The sequence below is a fragment of the Balaenoptera physalus genome (assembly GCF_965194825.1).
Source record: "Balaenoptera physalus genome assembly, chromosome: 4".
Lineage (NCBI taxonomy): Eukaryota > Metazoa > Chordata > Mammalia > Artiodactyla > Balaenopteridae > Balaenoptera > Balaenoptera physalus.
The window spans coordinates 111572994-111593604 of record NC_138891.1 but is presented as its reverse complement, the minus strand read 5'-3'; the positions used below and the strand labels follow the sequence as shown (position 1 = coordinate 111593604).

Sequence of the window (20611 nt, the reverse complement as noted above, 5' to 3'; positions counted from 1 at the left end):
TAAAAGTCTATCATTTTTCCATATAAGTTTACAAAGACCACAGTGGTTTTATGGTCGTCTCCTATATTTGCCCATACTAAAATCAGAATAAAGAGAAACCTATATCTGACATACATTAAATGTACAGTTACAAGTTATTATGCTAATTAAAATTGACAGATTGCTTATTTCTGTATTTAAGTGCATATTTCTGTATTTTTATATTTATATAAAATTATTTATAAATCAAAATAATCATAGCTGTTAATTACGTACCATGATAGATAATGGGATGGCAGATTGGAACTTATAAGTTATTTAACACAACACATTTCATGGGGGTGGGTAAGATAAGTATTTGATAAAATTGTGACTTTGTGAGGAATGGAGAAAAATTATAAAGCTAATAATTATATATATAATTGTTTGAAAATTATCCTCTAGGTTAGAGACATCCACATTTAAAAATTCTTTAGGGAGTTAATTAAAATAGAAAAAGTCATCACTTCTCAAAAATATGACCAAGAGATTTAATTTTGGCTTTGCATGCTTATTTTGACATTTTAAAATGCATTTTAATATGAGGAAACAGAACATTATTTTCTACTTAAAGTTTTTCTTTTTGCTTTTTTTCAGTAGGTCTCAGAGTAAAACCTTTTCATAATAAGTAAAACAGCATAATATTAAAATGTCCTCACCATTAAGATATATACAAATTTATAAAATGAAGTATCTCTATACTTAGGAAGAACTGGATTTTATGTCAGTTGGTATATTAGAAAATAGATCATGATTTCCTACTAAAAACACTACTTTAACAAATTACTTAGGGCACAAATAAAATTAAAACTGAATGATATAAAACATATCAATTAAAAAGGCTTTACTATGTGGCAGCATGGGAAGTTAAAAATATTTTTGAAATAGAAATAATTTTTAACATCAAAAGCCAAAGGAAATGGCAGAACATTTTGCATGAAAATATCTCATGAAATGTACAGAATACTCTCTCAGGATAAACATTTTTGTTTTAGGTACAATTCTAATAGATAATAAGCATTAATTAGAGAGCAAACACATGCTGTTGAAGTAAAATCAAAAGGTCACTGAAATGACATGTTGTCTAGTAGGAAAGACTAACATGGGGGGTTTTTTCAATGTAATATATATATACATACACACACATATATACACATACATACATTATTAGACCTATTTAAATGCAGTATTTAAGTAAGAAGGGGAAGTCCAGCTTAAAACTATTGGAATGAGACAGGCAAGAAGACATTTAAAGCGGCAGGGACAAGGATGGAGATGGTAGAGTTTTTATGAAGGTTTCCTACAAGAGGAGATAGATATTTGGTCTTGAAATATAAGATAGTGTATAAAGCAAAGTAGAGGAGGGAAGGCATTCCAAAGGAGAAAGAATGGCATGGGTAAAGACACAGAGATTTGGTATGTGTGAGAAACTCTACATTGTAGAATTTAGAGAAGTAGAAAGTGATCAGATACTTGAGCTCCTAGTTTGCCAAGAACTTGGAAGTTATCCTTAAGACCAATTACTTTGAAAATATGATTCTTGTTCCCATAGAGCTTCAGTGAAGATGCCTCAGTGCTGAGTGGATAGCACACACGGGATTGCTAGAGGCAGCTGGGCAACCCCTACCTTGGTGCCTCAAGGCAGAGAAAGGATTAACCCGCCATGACTATTGCCTATTGTTCTTAAAGTCTGTGTGCTTTCTCCCAGAAACTGGCTAAGGGTATACAGCGAAGGAGAAGTGCAGCCACATCCCTGTTTCAAGTACTTTTTAAAAATAATGCCGTCTCTTTTAATATGTATGTTTCTTAAAATTTAGAATTGGATCCTTTTGTATATCAAAAAGTTGTAATTGAATGTATTCATGGACCCATAGTTTAAGCCCTGGGGAAAACATACAAGGAGTTAGGCTTGTATGTTGTGACTGTTGTGACTACCCCACCCACCATCCCAAAAGCAAGTGCACATGCACACATTTTTACAACCACTAGACTTTCCCTGAGATAGCTGCAAACTGGATAGTACCCTTGTGCTGCCTACTGCCAATTGCAATTTTAACTAGCTAGTGCACAATGGCATTTTTTGTGCTCAAGACCTTTCAGGCAATCAGGGAACCCCACCTTCAGTCAGTGGACTAGGAACAGTAAGGATAATCTCTGAGAAATATTTGGGACCATATTTGAGATGGCATAACTGACTTGTGAAACCCTGTTTTATGTCCTTGGTTCTCATATTTCTATCTCACATGATCAAGAAAGTATCAAACTATGACATATTCTATAAGGACGAGGCAGCCTTAAGTGTGAGGAACTCTACAATAGACGTTGGATCTCCATTGTCACCAGAGCCATTAGCATTCATCTGTTTAGAAAACAACTGTCATAGGCTATAGTTTACCACTGAATGATTTACCCTTGTCAGTCACACACAAAATTTACATTTGAGAAAGCTTACTCCAGCAATACTATGAAGAATATATTTGGTGATGAGTTGAGTATATTTGAATCAATTGTCATGCAAGCTTACTTAGCTTATAATTAATTATACCTCCTGCTGTGACTTACTATTTAACAGATTTGACCTGGAAAACTGTGGATCTTTAAATTGACTCTTTTTGTTGTTGTCAACTTTCTGGAAATGTTAACTATATGAAAATTCAAGGAAAATGGAGGTAGAAAAATTGTCATTCAAGCATTTATTGATTGCCCTTCTCCAGCCTTTAAAACAGCTTCCAGTGGAATTTAAGGGAAGTCTCATAGTCCTAGCAGAACTTAGTCAAATCCAGCTTTCTGCTTGGTCCACAGGCAGGTGGGCCCACAAAATCACTCAGGAATCCCATCATATTTCCTTATCGATGAAACAACTCTCCCACTCTCTCAGATGACAATTCTACACCTCCTCTCATCTGGAATTTCCAACACCTCTCTCTTAACTTCTCACCTTCAGTTGACTGCCTTGACTTTAAAAATAAATGAAAAAATAGAAGCAATTACAGAACATCATCAACACCCAATCAAATCTACCACCCTCTCTGCTTAAAACTCATATATCTGTCTCCTTATTATATCAGATAAATTGTCCCTGAACTTTTCCAAGACCAACCCTCCATTTGTACCCCAAATCCTACCTTCTCTTCCCTTCTCAAAGATTTGTATCTACAGTTATCCATTCTCTACTGACTCAGCAATTTTCCCTTCTCTATTGGTTCAACCCTATCAGCTGAAACATATCCTACTTTAAAAGAAACTTTCTGACTTACAACTCTCTATTTTAGCTACCAACCCACTTTTCTACTCCCCTTTAAAGAATATCCCCTCATAAAAGTTATCATTACACATGCTGCCTTCACTTTCTCTCTTCGCATTCGTTTTTAACCCATCAAAAAGAGAATTTCAGCACAACCATTCCAACAAAACCCTTTTTAGTCCAAATAAATGACCATCAGGCCAAATCAATGTCTACTTCTCAATCCTCATCTAACTTAAGCCCAACAGATGCAGCTGACATGGTTGAGCCCTCCCTCCCTGTCCTTCTATTTCACCTACAGATCCTTCTTCCTGACCTCTTCATGTGAGAGTAACTCAGAGATCAGCAGTCAGACCATATCTCTCCTCATCCTCACTTTTCAAGTAATCTAATTGAATCTCATAGCTTGAAATACCTTCTATAAACAGATGACTTCTGATTTTAATTTGCCAGCCCTATCCTTTCCACCAAATTGCAGGTTCAGATATTTGACTGGCTACTCAAGATCTCCATTTATATGTCAAATGGACATTTCAAATTTAAGTTGTCCAACAATGACCTTTTAATTTCCCCCCCAATACTTCTCCCAGTTTCCTGCAGCTCTATAAATGGCTATGCTATACCTCATGCTCAAAAGGTATAGAGGTGCCATTTTCAGAGGCCCATTTACCTACTGGACAAAAACTTAGAAATAATTTTTCTTACCCCCATATTCAACTAATCACTCAGCAAGTTTTATCAGCTCTCCCTTCAAAATGTATTCCATTTTAATCTAATCAGTTCTTAAAGCTCCTGATGGTACCACTCTTACCCCAAACACTACAATTTCTCACTGGACTGCTGCAGTGCAGATGACCCTTCACGCTGCCCACCAATTCCACACCTACCCACATCCCTCTTCCTCCTAGCTTATTATCATATAGTGGACTTATCTTCAGTATTATCACACCATTCCCCTGATCCACACCCTTTAACAGCTTCTCATCAAACACAGAATAAATTGAATAAAATAGAAGAAAATCCAAACTCCGTACAGAAACCTACAAGGCTTTACATGATCTGACAACTGACAAACTCTCTGGATTTTCCTAAAATTATGCCTCACTTACCATTCTGCATCTTCTTGCCTTCTCTTGAAAACACTAAGCCCGTTCCCCCACAGAGACTTCACAACTGCTTTCTCCTCACTGTTCGCTCACACCCCAGAATTTTATATTGCACCTTACTTCATTCAAATCTGTTTAAATATTACCTCTTCAGAAATGGTTATCTTGATCACACTGAAAAACAGCTGCAGTCAGCATAACACTGAACACTTTTAGGTGACTTTACTTTTCTTCATGGTACTTGCTACTATCTGGAACTTTATTTTGTATTGTCTGCCTTTCCCATAAACAGGGCTCAGAGAACTAGGGTCTTACCTGGTTTTTTACTGCTTCATTTCCAGGATTCAGGAATATTGGGTACATAATAAGTGCTCAATGAAATTTTGTTTAGTTAATTAATTAATTTAATTAATTAGCTAATTCAGCACCTGTGTGTGCCAGACTTATTTTTAATACATGATTCTAAGCAGCAGATTACTTTATCATTAACATGTGTCCATAAAGCCCCCTGTCCCTATCATTCATTTTAAAAAGCAGAGACACTCAGAAGTTCATTGTATATACATATGCAGTATATATATACACATATACATAGTACATGTATATATTTCCTAAAGACATTTTACAGACATTTCTAATACATTAAAAAGTACTTCATTTCTATTTTTAAAGCAAAACTTCCTTTGCTTTAAAACTAATTTACCTGCACAGCATAGAAATCTATATTCTTGCCCCATTTTCTATCAATTTTAGTTGTGTTGAGATTATAAACTATAGTTAACAGCAAGAAGCCAAAACATTAAATAATCTATGATTAATCTGTATAAAACTTTGAACTTTAGATATGTCTGTGCACATACGTATATAAACATGTATATAAATGATAAGAAAACTCAAATCTAGTGCATATTGATATAAACTAGTTAATATCTACACAGTAATATAATTTATAAACACGCACAGCACAAGAATCAGATTTCTACTTTCTGCAGGATGTTAATAAATCCTGCAGAAGGAGTGGATAAAAGGACCAAGCCTCCCTCTGGCTTGTTCCCAGCTTCTCTGAATTGCCTGGGTTTATGCTCAAATGGCCTCAAAGGTTTACATTTCTTAAGACAAATTTTTAGCTGCAGCCAGTTTTTTCTACATGCTGAAATAATCAGTAGAGCAGGGAAATAAGCCAGTCATAATGAAGACAAAGAGGAGAGAAAACCAAAGCTGTGCCCTCACCTGATACAGACCCGAATCCTCCCCAGCCTCAGAACCTTGCTCCCCCTTGTATTATAAAAAAAGTGGGTGGAGGGAGGAGAAGGGAAGAGGAGGGGAGAGGAGGAGAGGAAGAAAGATCACAAAGAAAAAACGGAATGCTTCACTTCTGCCTTGATGGGAGAAATTCTTAGGTCTTCATCAATTCACAGATGACTATCTCATCTAGACACCGAGGATAGCATCTCCTCAGAGTATTTGGTTCTGAGTGAGGTTTTTACTTTTGCATTGCCTATATTTTAATATTTTACACCTTGTCTGCTTGTGGCAAGTGCAGTCTATATATTAAGACTTTTAAAAAGAACATAGAGACAATTTTCCCTTAGCTCTTTGCAGAATTGATAAGCATGAATAAAAAAATAAAATCCATGATTTTTTTACTGTTGGGTATCTCCTTTTAAATATCGCAAAATTTAAATTGCCAAATGTACAGCCGAGATCTATGAGACAGACAGACAGAGAAAGAGACAGAGAGAGAGACAGGGAAAGAGAAGAGAGAGAGACAGAGAGAGGACAAAGAGAAGAACTAGGAGAATAACAAAGGCGGCCAGATGAATCTTTGATGGACTGATGGGGGAAGACTGATAATAGTATTTTGTTTAAGTTAGTGTAAATTCTGAAGCAGGTTGTGCTATTACTTACTGCTTGAGAAGATGGTAAAAAAAAGCTTCATTTCTCTAAAATGTAAACTACAAGTAAATGGTACTATATGTTGATGGGGGTTTGAGAGTGATAAGGAAGAGATGAAAATGAACGATTTCAATAAAATAAAGAATTAAAATGGTGACAAGCACTACTCTGTAAGGAACAGCCCATAGCTTGGATGCCAAAGCAAACCCACCCTAGTTCCATCCACTAACTACCACAAGTTAATATCACTATACCTTTAGTATTTAAGGTATTTAAGGGTTTAGTGAAAATTTTTAGCTTCTTACAAGGACACAAATTTCAATAGGATATTCTTTACAAAAATGTAAAACCACCATTAACAGTGTTTATAGTATGGAATTTACATATGCACACTCAACAAAATATCCCCTAAAAATGAGATCAAAAGAAAAATAGGTTAAGTTATCACTATTTTAAAATACAAAATACAAATATAATTGCAAATCTTATCTACAGATTATGATAAATAAGTGAAGAATGAAGAGAGGAAGCCATGAGCAAGCATTCCAGGGGATTGATTTTAGACCGCTGAAGTTAAGAAGGGACTTTTACAATGTGGACAGGAAAATAAAAAGGAGCTGGCCATACAAAGGCAATACTCCAGGCAGAGGGAAAAGCGTGCACAGAGGTTCCAAAGCAAGAACAGGACCAGAGTGGTTAGAGATTAATGAATGAGAGGAAGAGTAAGTTAGGACGAGACCAGAGGCAGGTCCTTCAAAACCTCGATGTTAGGATCTCTTAAAAAATCTCTTCTAAGTGCATTGAAGTGCCTCAAGGTCAAAGACATTTGAGAAATGAAGTGTTATTGTGCAGCACTTACTTGGAGATTCAAAATACACAATAGCTAATTAAAGATTCCAAGAATTTCAACTATAAAGAAATGTGTTGAACTTGATTTAATTCAGGGTTTTCCAAATTTATTTGAGCACTGAACACTCTTCATGTGACACACATGGATATCCTCCTGAACTTTCCTCCCTGGTGGATCATTTTCTATAGTAGTTACATGGAACAAACTGCTGTGACAGATCTGGATGCCACTGTTACTTCATAAATTAACTGAAATACCATTTGCTATATCTGGGAATAAAAGGACCTAAAATATTCAATAAGTAAGACTTCGTAGAGATAACGGGTTTCACTTTTTACTCAGTTGAACAAATATTTGACAGTCTACTCTCTGGTAGGCTCTGAAACACTGTGCTAAACAATAGGGTTACAAGATGTATAAGACCTATATTCTAAATTTGGGAGCCTTAGAAAACATAAATGTATTCATTCATTTCTTTATCCGTTCAACAAATTTGTGTTTAAGTAAGTCAAGCACTGTTCTAGTCTTGAGGGATAAAGGCAGAAACAAGACAACATTGCCTTTGCTTTGCTGAAGCTTATATTTTTGCCTGGTGTAGAGGAGAAAAGTAAACTAAATAATAATGCAATCCAAAAACCAGTATAGTAAAATACATATTAACAATATTAACATGTAAGAGAGCAGACAGTGGAGGTAGATAATCAAATAAGAGCGTTTAACACAGGGCAGAGGTAGGAAAGAGGATCTGGATTTGAGAAATAATTTGGTAGTAATATAAAGAGGAACTGTAATGGTTAGATGGATATATGTTCAGAGTTTGTATAATACATAAATTCGAGATCAACAAAGAAGTTGTGGAACAAACCATGGAAGTTATAAGAAATAATAACTAATTCTTATTATGTGCCAGAAACTGTTCTAAGAACTTCAAGTATTTTTAATACTTCAAATCTCCCAACAGCTCCATGAGGTAAGCTCCGTTTTAATCATCGTTTTAGAGATGGATGTGAGTACTAGAATATTTTAAATTATGTATGTGGCTTGCATTATATTTCTTTTGGACAGTGTTGTTCTATATGCTTCTCAGCAGGACTATTAGGTTTCTATTTTGCACACTTATTTTGTGCACACCTCACATATAATTTCCCATTTTTCCTTCTGACCCCACCAGCCAGCAGCCTGGCAGCACAGCAGTCTCCTGTACCAGGTGGTCGGCAGGGACAGCAGTACTGAGTGCCTCTCTCGCCACCTCTATGACCTGACAGTGTTCATCCCTTCATTTTGTCACTACACTCCCCAAATTCTCTTCTTTTACAGGAGATCATAGATACCTCACTTCTGGAAAGTGCTGGGAAAAGATAAAGAGATGGGCAATTTCTAATAGCCTTTCAGATATAACCACACAAGCTGGTCGATGAGCCCATGGCAGAAACAAGGAGGAAAAACTGCAAGTCAAGCAAAGCCCATGCCAGATTATTATAAGGCAACGCTTAATAATAACACTTTGTCAGAAGGAAAATATCAGGAGGACATGCTAGTCCAGCCTGGGCTCCAAACAACAAACATAAAGGTGTGATCTCCTTACTCATAATCATTGTCACAACATCAATGGCCATGTGAAATAGAAAGAAGAGACAGGAGATGGTGAGAACTAAGTGGGCCCTTCCTGCCTGAGCTAATCTAGGAACTGTTATAGCAAACAGCTTAGCCATTATACTGAAAAATTTGTCCCCTAACTCCAATATTGGGAAAGACTGAACAAATTGATTTAGAATCTATGTCCTGAGACTAAAATTCTGTTTCCCTCTCAAACAAAGTACCATAAGATATTATCCTAAGAAATAGATCCGATGGCCCTGGATTTAAAAGGCAAAAGAATCAGGGTAGTTAATCCAATAACTTTAATAAAATGCCTTCCTCACCTGAAAATTTTAAAAATAATAACAAGTAGAGGGATGCTTTGCTTATTCTGCATTGGAGGGGAACAAAGTACTCCACATAAATAAAATCTTCACAGTAACCCTCATTAAAAAAAATACTTGGCCGATAACTTTAACTTAATCTTTAAAATAACATTTAAAAATTTAACATTTTTAACGAAAATACTTTGAAATAACATTTTACTTTTTCCTGGTGCCTAAAAAGACATTTTTGAACATGACTTAAAGTTTTTTTAATGACTCACATTCATTATGATCAATTATTATACTATAGTGCAGTCTAATGATGCCCAGAGGGACAATTACAGAGTGTGGAACTGTTTGCTGCTGCACCTGAGGGGCCTCACATCGCTGTGCTTTCAGTTCTGGTTTCTGGCCTTGATGGGCTTTCTCCCTCTACCATTTCTCTTGGCTGTGATTTCTCAATACTGTTAGATGTTGATCACGATCGGTCATTTCCACAAACGTTCCTAATTTGGGGCTTCTACCAAGAAAACGGTTGAATGTGCTTTTAAAAAATAGTGTGAGACCACAACAAATAAAGATCCACAGCGATTATGGCACATATTTGGCTCACGAAAAGTACTGTTATTGCTTGTCTTCAAACCTCTAAGTATGTTTCAGAGGAATAGGTCGGCTGGTTAATCTACCCACAAGAAGACTGTGACAATGATATGGCAATGTTGGTAACAATTGCGATTATCATGACTACAAGCTAGGCGCCAGGATAAGTGTGTCACTAAATCTTCACAATCACGGGAGGGAGATACAATTAGAATCTTATTTTACAGATGGGGAAACTAAATTTAGAAAGATTAACTAATCTGGTTGTGGTTACACGCTCAGCGGTGGAACTAGTATTTGAGCCCAGGCTGCTACCTAAAGCCCAGGCCTCTACCCATTCTTTATTATGCCTCCAAAAGTCAGTAACTACATTTATAGAAATTACTTACAACTTAGATGCAAGGCGTTACAATAAATAAAGGTTACTGAATTTTAACTCTGTAGATTTCTTCACTAAATGTGAATTTTGATTTATTGAGCCTGATCTTAAAAGCCATTTATTTTGTTGATTCATCTGCTACTTAAAATCAAGGAGATGTTAACATAATTCTGCTGAGAGACAGTGTCATACTACCAGTTTAGGTTTATAAAATTCCCACTGCTAATCCAAAGAAAGTTGAATTACAATGTTGTGTTTAAACTATAAAAGTATCATTGTTCTATTATCATATCTGACTCAGTACCTAATTTACTACCTAATTTTGGAAGTTTCATAGAATCTGATACTCTCTTTTTTTTTTTTATATTCAAGATCTATTTTATTAAGTCTTAATTTGATCAAAAATTATTTTCACAGTAGTAGTATAGAAAGTCTTAAAGACAAAATATTATTTTTAGCCACTTCTGGTATTTCTAATTTTATAAAATTACCAGAAATGTTATGAGATTATGAATGATTTTTATCTGTTATACTTTTCTATATTTCCCATTTTCTTTTTTTTTTTTTTTTATTAGTTGTTTTGTTTGTTTGTTTTTTTATACTGCAGGTTCTTATTAGGCATCAATTTTATACACATCAGTGTATACATGTCAATCCCAATCGCCCAATTCAGCCCACCACCATCCCCACTCCACCGCACTGATACTCTCTTAACCCAAGGTACATCTCAGGGTCCAGAGATAGCACTAGAGGCCCAGAGATTATATCAATCCCAAATGTGTGTTCCTTTGGTCTGAACAATAATTTCAAAAATTTAAATTAATTGCAGACATTTAAAAATGGGGATGTTTCATATAAAATGTGGACTTCTGACTTCTCTCAAAGAAGTGGAAGATGTGGCTTCACATGGAAGCAACCAGCGGGAGCTTATGAGTGGGAGCCCCTTCTAACAAGACCTATTTGCTCTGGGTTGCCAAGACCACCACCTGGCCTGCTTCCCTCAGTTACTTGCCTGGTTTGTGAGTTAAGCCCTGCTTTCACCTTTAGTAAAAATCTGAAAGTACAATTCCAAACTCTTCATAATATTCTATATTTAGCTTGTCATGCATTTTCAATGATGTTATTTTATATAGTTTTAATAACTGCCCTGTGGCACATGATGAGCTCTTCATCCATGAAACCAAGATTTAAGTGTTAAACAGCTTGGTAAGATCAGAGAGGTAAAGGTCATGTAATTCTAAAACCACTTATTTTATATTATGTCAGATCTTTTATATCTTAACTATATGTAGTATTTATTATTATCATCATCATTTTGGCTGGAAGTATCTTTGATAGCTTTCTTCATTGAATTCCGTTGTAAAGAACAGGTAACCACACCAAGTCAATACTTTGCAGTGTCATTTTCATGGCAAGCAAATTTGATGGTGAAAAGTTTATTAGACAGAGAGAAAGAGAAACAGAGACTGCTTTACTTAAAATATTTTCTATAAGAAACAATAAATATTAACTTTACTTCCACATTTAATACATAAACAACAAATATATCACTAAAATTAAAAAAATAAACAAGTATCTTTTTCGAATGTAACATGGTGATAAGTGCAATGGAAAAAAATTAGGTAGGGACAGGAGATAGGAAATGGCAGAAGACTGAAGGAGATATTTTATTTCAGGTTGTCAGAGAAGAAAGTTCAATAAGGTAGGTAGGCACCTAATGCCTCCAAATTGAATGATCCTTAATAAAGGTTATCACTATAGTCATCATGATAATCATCCCTCACAAAGATCAGATGAACCCACTGAACAGCTAGTTGGCCTCATTTGCCGTCCTTTACACAGTGCTGAGAATAGAGCTTAAGTCTTAGAAAAGTTGGCTATTATGCTGTTTTGTTTCCTAAAGCACTGGGAGAAAATGTTAACTATAACTGCCCCTGAGTTTTAGTGATGCTTTCAGCAGACAGAGAATTTTGAAAGGCTACACAGGCAAAGGACTAATCTTGGGGAGCTGAAAAAAGACAATGAAATAAATCCTGAGGCTGATGGCTTATCTTACTAACAGTGAAAGAAAAAGAAGCAGAATGAAGACCAAATAGAGATATCTCACCACCACAAAATTGGGATGGGAAATTCAGAAGTTTGAGAAAAATATGCCTGATCACTAGTCCAAATGAATGGGGGTCGGGGGTGGGGAGGAGACCCTCAAAAATAAATAATTTTTATGTTACTTATAAATTATGTGCCCTTCCAAAATTTTAAGAGATACCTATATTTTCTGAAAATAATTGGCTCACTATAACATGGGTTATTTATCTGCAGCATAACACTAAGGAAATCATTCAGCTAGGAAACCATGAAATATCTCTTCATAACTTCAAAACTGCTAGTCCATAACCTAGAAAACAGACATGGCTAAACAAGTTGTTTTGTTACACACAGATAAAAAGAGAAAAATGGATTTTTTCTCACATTTTACCTGCTTGTTTAAAAAGGTCATAAGAAAAACCCAGATATTATTATTATAGACTCAACAAAATTCACAGACTTAAATAAACAACCACTGAATAGGGACCTTTGGACTATTTTCACAGGCATGTACCACTGCCTGAAGTTAAAAACGCTGCTTTTGAAGCCATGCTCGACATTTTCAAATTTAAGGTAAATTACCAAGTAAGAAGAGTCCTACGTTAGAGGGAGTTTGCATTTGAGAAGGTGAATGTTACAGGTGAGTAAGACCTAAATACTCAAGATATTTTCGCAATATCCCTGTGCACTTAAAGTTTAGACTTGTGGGAATAAACAAGGCAGAGAATACAAAGTTTTACGAGGAACAAAGTTTACACAAAGACTGTAAATCCTTACTCCAGTGCTGTGCTTTGCATCAATGGAAACCTTTCTGCCAGGCTGAATAATCTCATAAACCCTGTAAGAGAAGTAATATTTCTACCATTCAAACACAAATCCAGACAGATTAGATTGATATAGCAACTTTCTTAATCACCTTTACAAAAGAAAATTAGCTTGTCTGAATTTTGAATCTAACTCTACCTTCTTTGAAATAGTAGATTTAACCATTTGCCTCAATCAAGCTGAAATAAGGTCCTGGTTTAAACAAGGAAAAATTACTAAAAGGAAGAGAGAAAATTCTGTAAAAGAAGAAAACAGAAAGACTTTTTATGGGACGTCCAGCATTATTAACAATCTTACTGTGAAATTTTAATATTCTTAATGAATAGGCTATGTAAGTTATTCTTTGTTTATTTTTAATTGTCCGACTCCCTTTGGAATAGTTAACTGTTTGCTAAATCTATGTCCGAAATTGTCTTTTAATCTTCCATCATTTGCTTTTTATTAAGCAAATAGGAAAGGTATTTGTCTAAAATGATACTGTATTACTTCAACTTAAAAAAAATATTCAATGTTCTGAAATCTATCCAAAGAAATTAAAACATATACTTTCTTTTAGGGTTTTGTGCTAATTTAAATATACAGAAAATATCGTCTCCCTAAAGATATGACATAGGGTAAATGCTCAATAAGTTTATTCAATAAATTATTCAATAAATTTATGAATGAATTGATCAGAAAAACAAGTTTCTTCTTCTTTAAAAAAAAAATCTTTGATGTTAACCTTAATTTACCTAAGCAATTATTTGTAAACTTTTTTGACTGTGTGCCTTATCAGCACACTCCTCCATATGTGTATTTATTTATTAATTGTATATATACCACTTTAGTAATATATTAATAGATCCACAAAAAGAAACTAAAAATAAAGATAAAATAATCAAGGTCTGGTTAAACTTAAAATTGCTTTCATAAGTGATTTTAATGCTCCTCCTGGCTATAATAGCTCACTAAAATACATAGATATAAATGAAAGAAGGGAATCAATGGCTATCTTTATTAAGTTATAAAACTTTTTTTTCCAACTCCTTCCACTATCTACCATCTTTCATGAAATATGGATTGTATATTTCATTTTCCCTTAAGTTAGTTAGGTGATCTTGCCAATTAACCACAAGGTGATTCATTTATATTTATAATTATATTTATAAGTATAACCAATGGGCTTATGACAAACTATAATTGGAACAATTTTAGAAACTTGGCAAAAAATGCTCCAAGATTCATGTGTATGCAAATAAAAGAATTTTTATGACTGAAATCATTTGTGGCAATAAAATCACGAAGATGGAAACTTTTTCTTGATATTTTCCCCAAACGGTTTCCCCATAGCTAAACTTTCTTTGAAAGCAGTTACTTCAAGTTAACTGTTAAAATGTCACCTATACCCTGAAGGGAGTGATTTTTTTGTATTTGTTTTTTCCCAAATTTCTGATAAGCATATGCACAGAAACTTCAAGCATATATATCTAGCAATGTGTCCTAGATGAATCTAAAACTTTTCCAGATAATACCTGTTTTCAACAGATGTTGAACACATTTACTCTTTTTATGCTATTTTTCTGTGTTATTGTGGCCATTTTTACTGTAGCAAAAAAGAGTGATTATTTCACCCGATGGCCTGTTGCTTTCTGTTTTTTGCTTTTAAGAAATCACAAAGCAGCATATGACTTTAAAGCTCTCTTAAAAAATAATATTTTGGAGGTTTCTATTCATGTCCTGGATGCTTAGTTTTTAAATACCCTCCTAATCATAATGGTGTCATATATTCATTAATTAATATATCAATGAACAATAATTCTTAAATTAAGGATCATCATTAATAATTGATTGTTATGATGTAATATCAAATAAATATATGCCAAAATTTTGTTTAGAATTTTAGTACCTATGTTTATGAGGGCTTATCCAAGGAATGTAAGATTGGCTTGACATTCAAAATCAATAAATGCAATTCACTCTATTGACAAACTAAAAAAGAAACATCACATAAGATATCACAGAATATTTAAGATTCAAATATCCACTCTCAGAAGGGAAGGCCCCATGAATTTCCTTCCACATTCTAACTCGTGGAAAAGACCTAGCAACATTAAGAAGATCCACATATTATAGTGTATGTACTAAAGGATATTTTATTCCATGTGGTTATGACCTTAAAAAATCAAACTGGATTCACTTTTTGTTTCTGAAAGGAACTCTAATAGCTCAAGATAAGAGTATCTTCCTGCCTAATAGCTGTCACACTACAAACTCATGCTGACAGAATATGATTACACTACTTTTGTACCCAAATGTAAGGTTCGGGGGGGAAAAAATGAGCATGAGCTCTACTATGCTATCTCCTTTGAGATTCATATCTTATCTTTGAAGAAAATACTCAACAAAGAAACTGTTCTCATTCGAAGCTTTAGTAAAGGTTACGGTATAATAATTGTTAAGCTCCACAAACTGTGCAGTTGTCTTGTTATTTTATCAAGTGCATTTACATAGTGCCAGACACATATGCAAAATACAATTTAAAACTGAGACCATTAAATTATATCCATTATTTCTCACTCTAGAAACTTTTGAAACTTATGGGTGACAGATTTGTCAAGAAGTTCTCTTTACCAACTAAAGAAAGAACAACCCAATCTCTGTTATGAACTGTCACTAGTAATTTAGCAGAGCTAGAAGGCAGTTCAGCCGAGTAGACAGAAAATTAAAACATGGGCAGCTCCTGATTGGAAATTTATTCATAACAGGTAATGAAATAGCACAGTCAGGATCTCTGGTATTACTTAGAGTGAGAGATGTAATTCTGATAACTCTGATGATGACACTTGAATCAGAGATTATAAATGGTGACAGGTTGTGACACACAGATAGAATGAAATGAGCATCAGCAACATATCTCTGCAGAAGCTGATTCTATATAAGATCAACATTTTCTTAATTTCAAAAATTATTACACGTTTTCAAAAAAGAGGTTTATTAGGGCCTTAGGCAAACCCTGTACCATTTTTATATCTACTTTTCAATGGAGTATAATATTAATCAACATATCAAAGGTAAGGGGTGAAAAATTACTTATAAATTAAAACATGAAGTATAAATTGTTGTTTCTGATTTCACCTGGATAAGGAACAAGCCCCAAATTATAGACGAATAGCTATCCTATGTATAGAGTAATAGTAAAGGTTTGGGTTTTCCTGTGTTTATATGCATGAAAAGAATACTCATTAAGTGCAGCCACATAAAAATAATGTTATTTGTATTTGTAAAGAATAATCATTTTTATTTTGGATTTTCTATGCCTTTTTATATTTTCTAATTAACAAAAATGGCATTATTAGTTTTATAATGATTAGTATGTTTTTTGAAAATTGCCTATTTCAGACAAACTCTCTACCACAGAAATACAGCTGAGAAAAATAATAATATTTCCACATAGACAGGTATTTCAATACATCTCTTTTGAATTTGTGAACTGGCATATTTACTGTGTATGGTTAAAACCTGTTAGATGTGGGGATTTTAAAACTTAGCCCTAAAATTCTTTAATACTCCTGTCACTGAAATAAAAGGGTCTATGCCCCTTGAATCTGTAACTGTTTGGACAATAGCTTATAGCAGAAATGACGCCATGTCAGTTTCCAGACCCAGACCGTAACATGGAAGAGAAGAGATGTCACACTGACCTATGCCCCAACTGCAGATCTGGAAGTAAAATAAACAACTGCTGTTGTCCGAAGTCACTAAATTTTGAGCTGGTTTGTTAAGCAGCAGTAAATAACCAAAAGAGCATCGGACTTTCATCATGAATGCTGATTATAAAAATGGTTTTCGCATTACACCAAAACAATGTTATATTACATATGCTATAACTAGTCAGAATAGAAGGAAGAAAATGTAAAAAAAAAGAAAAATGAAATACACTTTCATCAGGCTAACATAAATTTTATCAATAAAGTTTTTAATAAATTACAACACAGTATTGAGAAAATAATTCAAAGAATCTTAGAATCTTTAGTATGTTATAAATTGAAAAACCTAAATATTATAGAAGTATTTGCTTAAATTTGGTGATTTAACTTTTTAAATTTGTTTTTGTAGGATTTATCTATATTGTTTAATGATGTTGTAACTAAAAGCATAAACCTATATAGAAAATACTAATTCTATAAAAATTAGAGAATTTAAATACTGTCAAATAGAACCACATATTGAATAATAGAAATACATTTTAAATGGAACTATATTTACAGAGGTCTAAGCCTACATGACATAATGCAGCCCCGAAAAGTATTAAAAAAATAATAACAAACTAAAATCATGCTACATGTTATTTACCAAAAGTAAGCACTTGAGAAAGATTAATAGTTAATTCAATAAAAAAGAAACTAAGTATTGGGTTGGCCAAAAAGTTTGTTCAGGTTTTTCGGTAACATCTTATGGAAAAACCCGAACAAATTTTTGGCCAAAAAGTTTGTTCAGGTTTTTCGGTAACATCTTATGGAAAAACCCGAACAAACTTTTTGGCCAACACAATATTAAATAAAAATGTTAAATATGCCTTAATTTCGGTAATATAAACAATAGAATTGTTTTAAGACTATTATGTATAATTCCTTTTCCTTAGAAAACTGGATAACTTTAAATGGACTTTGAGAGCTCAGGATACAGAAAAATACCCTATAATAAATATTTTAATAAAATAAAGAATCATTTTATAACATAAAAATCCACCTACTTAATGTATTTCTTTTCAAGACACAGTTCCACAGCAGAATAGTTTCAAAACACAAAAATTTAACAATTCAGTGTATTTCTTTCATAAGGCACAGTTCTACAGGATAGAGTCAACATTATTCATCCAAATATGAACCAGAAAGTTCAATTAATTGTATTTCTCGTCCACAAGCTACTTTGATAAGATTTACTCAATAATGAAATTGTTAAGAATCATATCGTAGAATTAGCACAGGTTCAGTCCTTTTTACTCGTTATAAATCTACAGTATAAAAAGCAATATTCAAAAGGTGACACAAATACAAAATACCTTTACAGAGGGAATTGTATTAATCCCAAAACTCTGCCTCCTCTTATAATGAAAACCTGAGAACCAGAATGATTAATCGATTTGTACCAGAGTGAAACTAGGCCTGGAACCCTGCCACCTGCTTCTAACTCTTGTGTCTTTTCTCATATATTATGCTGGTTCATCTGGCACAAGTGATTCCTATACAGCTATGAAATATAAAATAATGCATGATAATAAGAAAAGAGTGAAGCAAAACAACTTCCTCCATATAAAAAGTCATCTAATTTATGCTGAAACATTAGAATTCTTCATTTTATCAAAGTCCTTGCTGAAGCATTTTTCTACACTGTTTGTTTTCCAGATATGTGCATATTTATTTATGGTACAACATCCAACAGAAAATTCATTAAACTCTTTCAGAAATATTATAAAAATTAGTTATATATTACTTGACACTCTGCTACTTTTAATACACCTGAAATCATATTTTTATTATATTTTCACTTATGATAAAAAATGGATACAAGTTGATAGTATTTTTTATTTTACAAAATTTTTGCCATATTTTGGAATTTAGATTTAATCACCTAAAACACCCTTCTAATTAGATGGCAAGTCAGAGATGTATTTAATCTTAAGGAATTGTTTTAGCACTAAGCCTTAGTTTATTATCTGTGAGATGGTCATAACAATAGTACTTACCACATGTAAGTAGAATTGTTGTGCAGAATAAATAAAATATGTAGCTAATATATCTAAATCCTTGGCACCATACCTGACATATTACATACTAATAAATGTTAGTTGTTATTATAGTTTAGCTGCAATCAAAAACATGGTAATATTAAGATAGCAAAACATATAGTATGATTTTTAAAAATGGCCTACTTAAAACAATGTGTATTCTTCTATTAAAAGGCGATTTGCTATGTTTAATTCAAACTGATAAAGTACTTTCTAGATATTAAAAAATTATTCACATTAACCTTTTAAGGGGCAATATAACCAATATATGTTAAATAGCATATGATTTGTAAAACCGAAATTTAGTGCAACTTACCACTAATACACGTGCTAATCAAAACAAGGTAAATTCTATTAGTATGTTAAACATTTCTCATAAAATTTTTTTAAAAATTAAGAAATTAAATACCAGTGAGAGAGTATACATACAATGAATTTAGTAAAATTCCTTGAATTATTTTTAAACAAATAAGACATTTCCATATTCTATGTACGTACCTGGAGTAGGCAAACAGTCGACTATCCCAAAGATTATGATTCCCTTTAGGTCCGTAATGAAAGTAACAGGACTCTGTCCCATCAAACATATTCAATCCATCTTCTGAATTTTTGGAGGCATGGCTATGTACCATATCTAAGAAGACTGTAATACCCATTGAGTGAGCTGTGTCAACCAGTTCTTTCAGCTCTTCAGGAGTTCCATAACGGCTTAAGGTAAAGGAGACAGCAAAAACACGATCACATCATCTTTAAAACCAAACAGCCAATCATTTACTGAGACTCAATTGTTTTACCAGCACAGTACTAGATACTTCAAATGTACAAATGTAGTATGATATAATACTTAGATACAAGTCAAAGTTGCTTAATATTTGTTATTAGGCATTTTTAAAAGCATTCAATAAAAAAATAAATCTGGCTGTTAATTGTAGATTTATAGCACAATGAAAATTCACATTTTGAGTAAGTAGATAGTAAAATTCCGCTTCTCTATACTCAGAGCTTCTGATTTCCATCGCCAAGCCTAGCTAGTTTGAGGGGTATGGTCATTCCTGTCCACATACCTGGTCATCCCTTTAAGCATGCATGGTTGGGATTGTGAGGGCTCTTAGAATACTTCTTTGAATATCCTTGGTGCCTTAATTGAGGCCATTTCTCCTGTACTTACTTATTCCCAGACTAGAATGCCTCAAGTACCAGCGGGTCCTGTCACCACCCAAGCAGGAAAGATGGGCAGCTCACATTCACGTGGGTTTGTGTTTAAGAGAAACTGATGATTGACTTAACAATGCAGAGGGCAACAGTATCCTAGACAGGAGCAGTTTCAGCAAAGTGGTGGAGCGCGTACTTGGAATGCGTTCAACAAAGAAGAGGAGTGGAGGAATTAGAGACAACAAGGACAGATAACTCGTTCAAGGAGAAGTCCTATGAAGAGAAACAGGTGAAGGGACCAGTATCTTTTCTGTATGTCTGGAATGCTATCTACCTACTCCCACTTCACTCCTCCCCCCCAGGTAACTCTTTTTTTTTTTTTTAGATTTGAAAACTGTTTATCTCTTAATCATGTTTTAGATCTCAGTTGTAACATCAGTTCAGATCTAATCTAAACTGATTAGACCCCTGATTCTATGTTATCGGAGAAATCTGCCATCTTCTTCTTAGCTTTTATTACACGTGGAAATAATAATATGTATGATTATTGGATTTATGTCTGTATGCCACCACACTGTAAGCTCCATGTGGCAGAGACAATGTTGGACTTGTTCAACTTGTGGTTATTCGGGTCAGTACCTCTCTGCATAGGACCCCTTGATGTCTTTCTGCCCAGAGAGCAATATTCCTTGGATTTCACCCTGGGAAGAAGGACAGTCCTTCCGTGGGTAGTATATATCCCACCAAGGGCCTCCTCAGTTACCTTCCTATATAAGTCAATCTCT

The 20611-nt window shown here is 33.9% G+C and overlaps 1 protein-coding gene across 3 annotated transcripts in view; it reads right to left on the bottom strand.

The window, feature by feature from the left end:
- Positions 1-20611, bottom strand: part of GBE1 (1,4-alpha-glucan branching enzyme 1) — a 283451-nt gene that overhangs the window by 120578 nt on the left and 142262 nt on the right. For all 3 annotated transcript variants that reach the window (XM_082460430.1, XM_082460431.1, XM_082460432.1), the window contains one exon: positions 19173-19382. In XM_082460430.1, coding sequence (XP_082316556.1) covers positions 19173-19382 — 210 coding nt within the window. The remainder of the gene's footprint in view (positions 1-19172; positions 19383-20611) is intronic.